This window comes from Bison bison, unplaced genomic scaffold (assembly GCF_000754665.1).
Source record: "Bison bison bison isolate TAMUID 2011002044 unplaced genomic scaffold, Bison_UMD1.0 scf7180017864371, whole genome shotgun sequence".
NCBI lineage: Eukaryota > Metazoa > Chordata > Mammalia > Artiodactyla > Bovidae > Bison > Bison bison.
The window spans coordinates 425,314-425,700 of record NW_011494943.1 but is presented as its reverse complement, the minus strand read 5'-3'; the positions used below and the strand labels follow the sequence as shown (position 1 = coordinate 425,700).

General features: G+C 67.4%; 1 protein-coding gene across 1 annotated transcript in view; it reads left to right on the top strand.

Moving 5' to 3' along the window:
* CACNG5 (calcium channel, voltage-dependent, gamma subunit 5) overlaps positions 1–387 on the top strand; it is a 7,818-nt gene that overhangs the window by 6,629 nt on the left and 802 nt on the right. The window contains exon 5 of the mRNA XM_010856473.1: positions 343–368. Within this exon, the coding sequence (XP_010854775.1) occupies positions 343–368 (26 nt within the window). The remainder of the gene's footprint in view (positions 1–342; positions 369–387) is intronic.

Sequence of the window (387 nt, the reverse complement as noted above, 5' to 3'; positions counted from 1 at the left end):
CAGGACACACCCACGGGCCACACCCAGGGGCGGGTGGGCTGCAGAGACCACCTATCCGGGGACTGGAGGCCCTGCCACCTCTGGCGGGGAGCACATGTTACCCCTGAGTACAGCAGAAACCACCTGAGGTCACCGTAGGGTGACCTGGGGGGATTCAGGACACTAGTCATTGTCCCGGCCAATGACTCAGAGGAGGGGCGGGGTGGGCTCCTGGGAGGTCCTGGCAGATCAGGAGCCCCACCTGCACGCCGGCCTCCGTCTGGAGGGTGACGGTCCAGGCAGAGTCTTGGGGGGTGGACTCCAGCTCCCCTTGAACCCCAGAGTGAGCTCATGGTCACCCAGGCGCTGCCTTTTCCCGGAGCCCGGAGGTGAGGCGGGGGGCCCCGG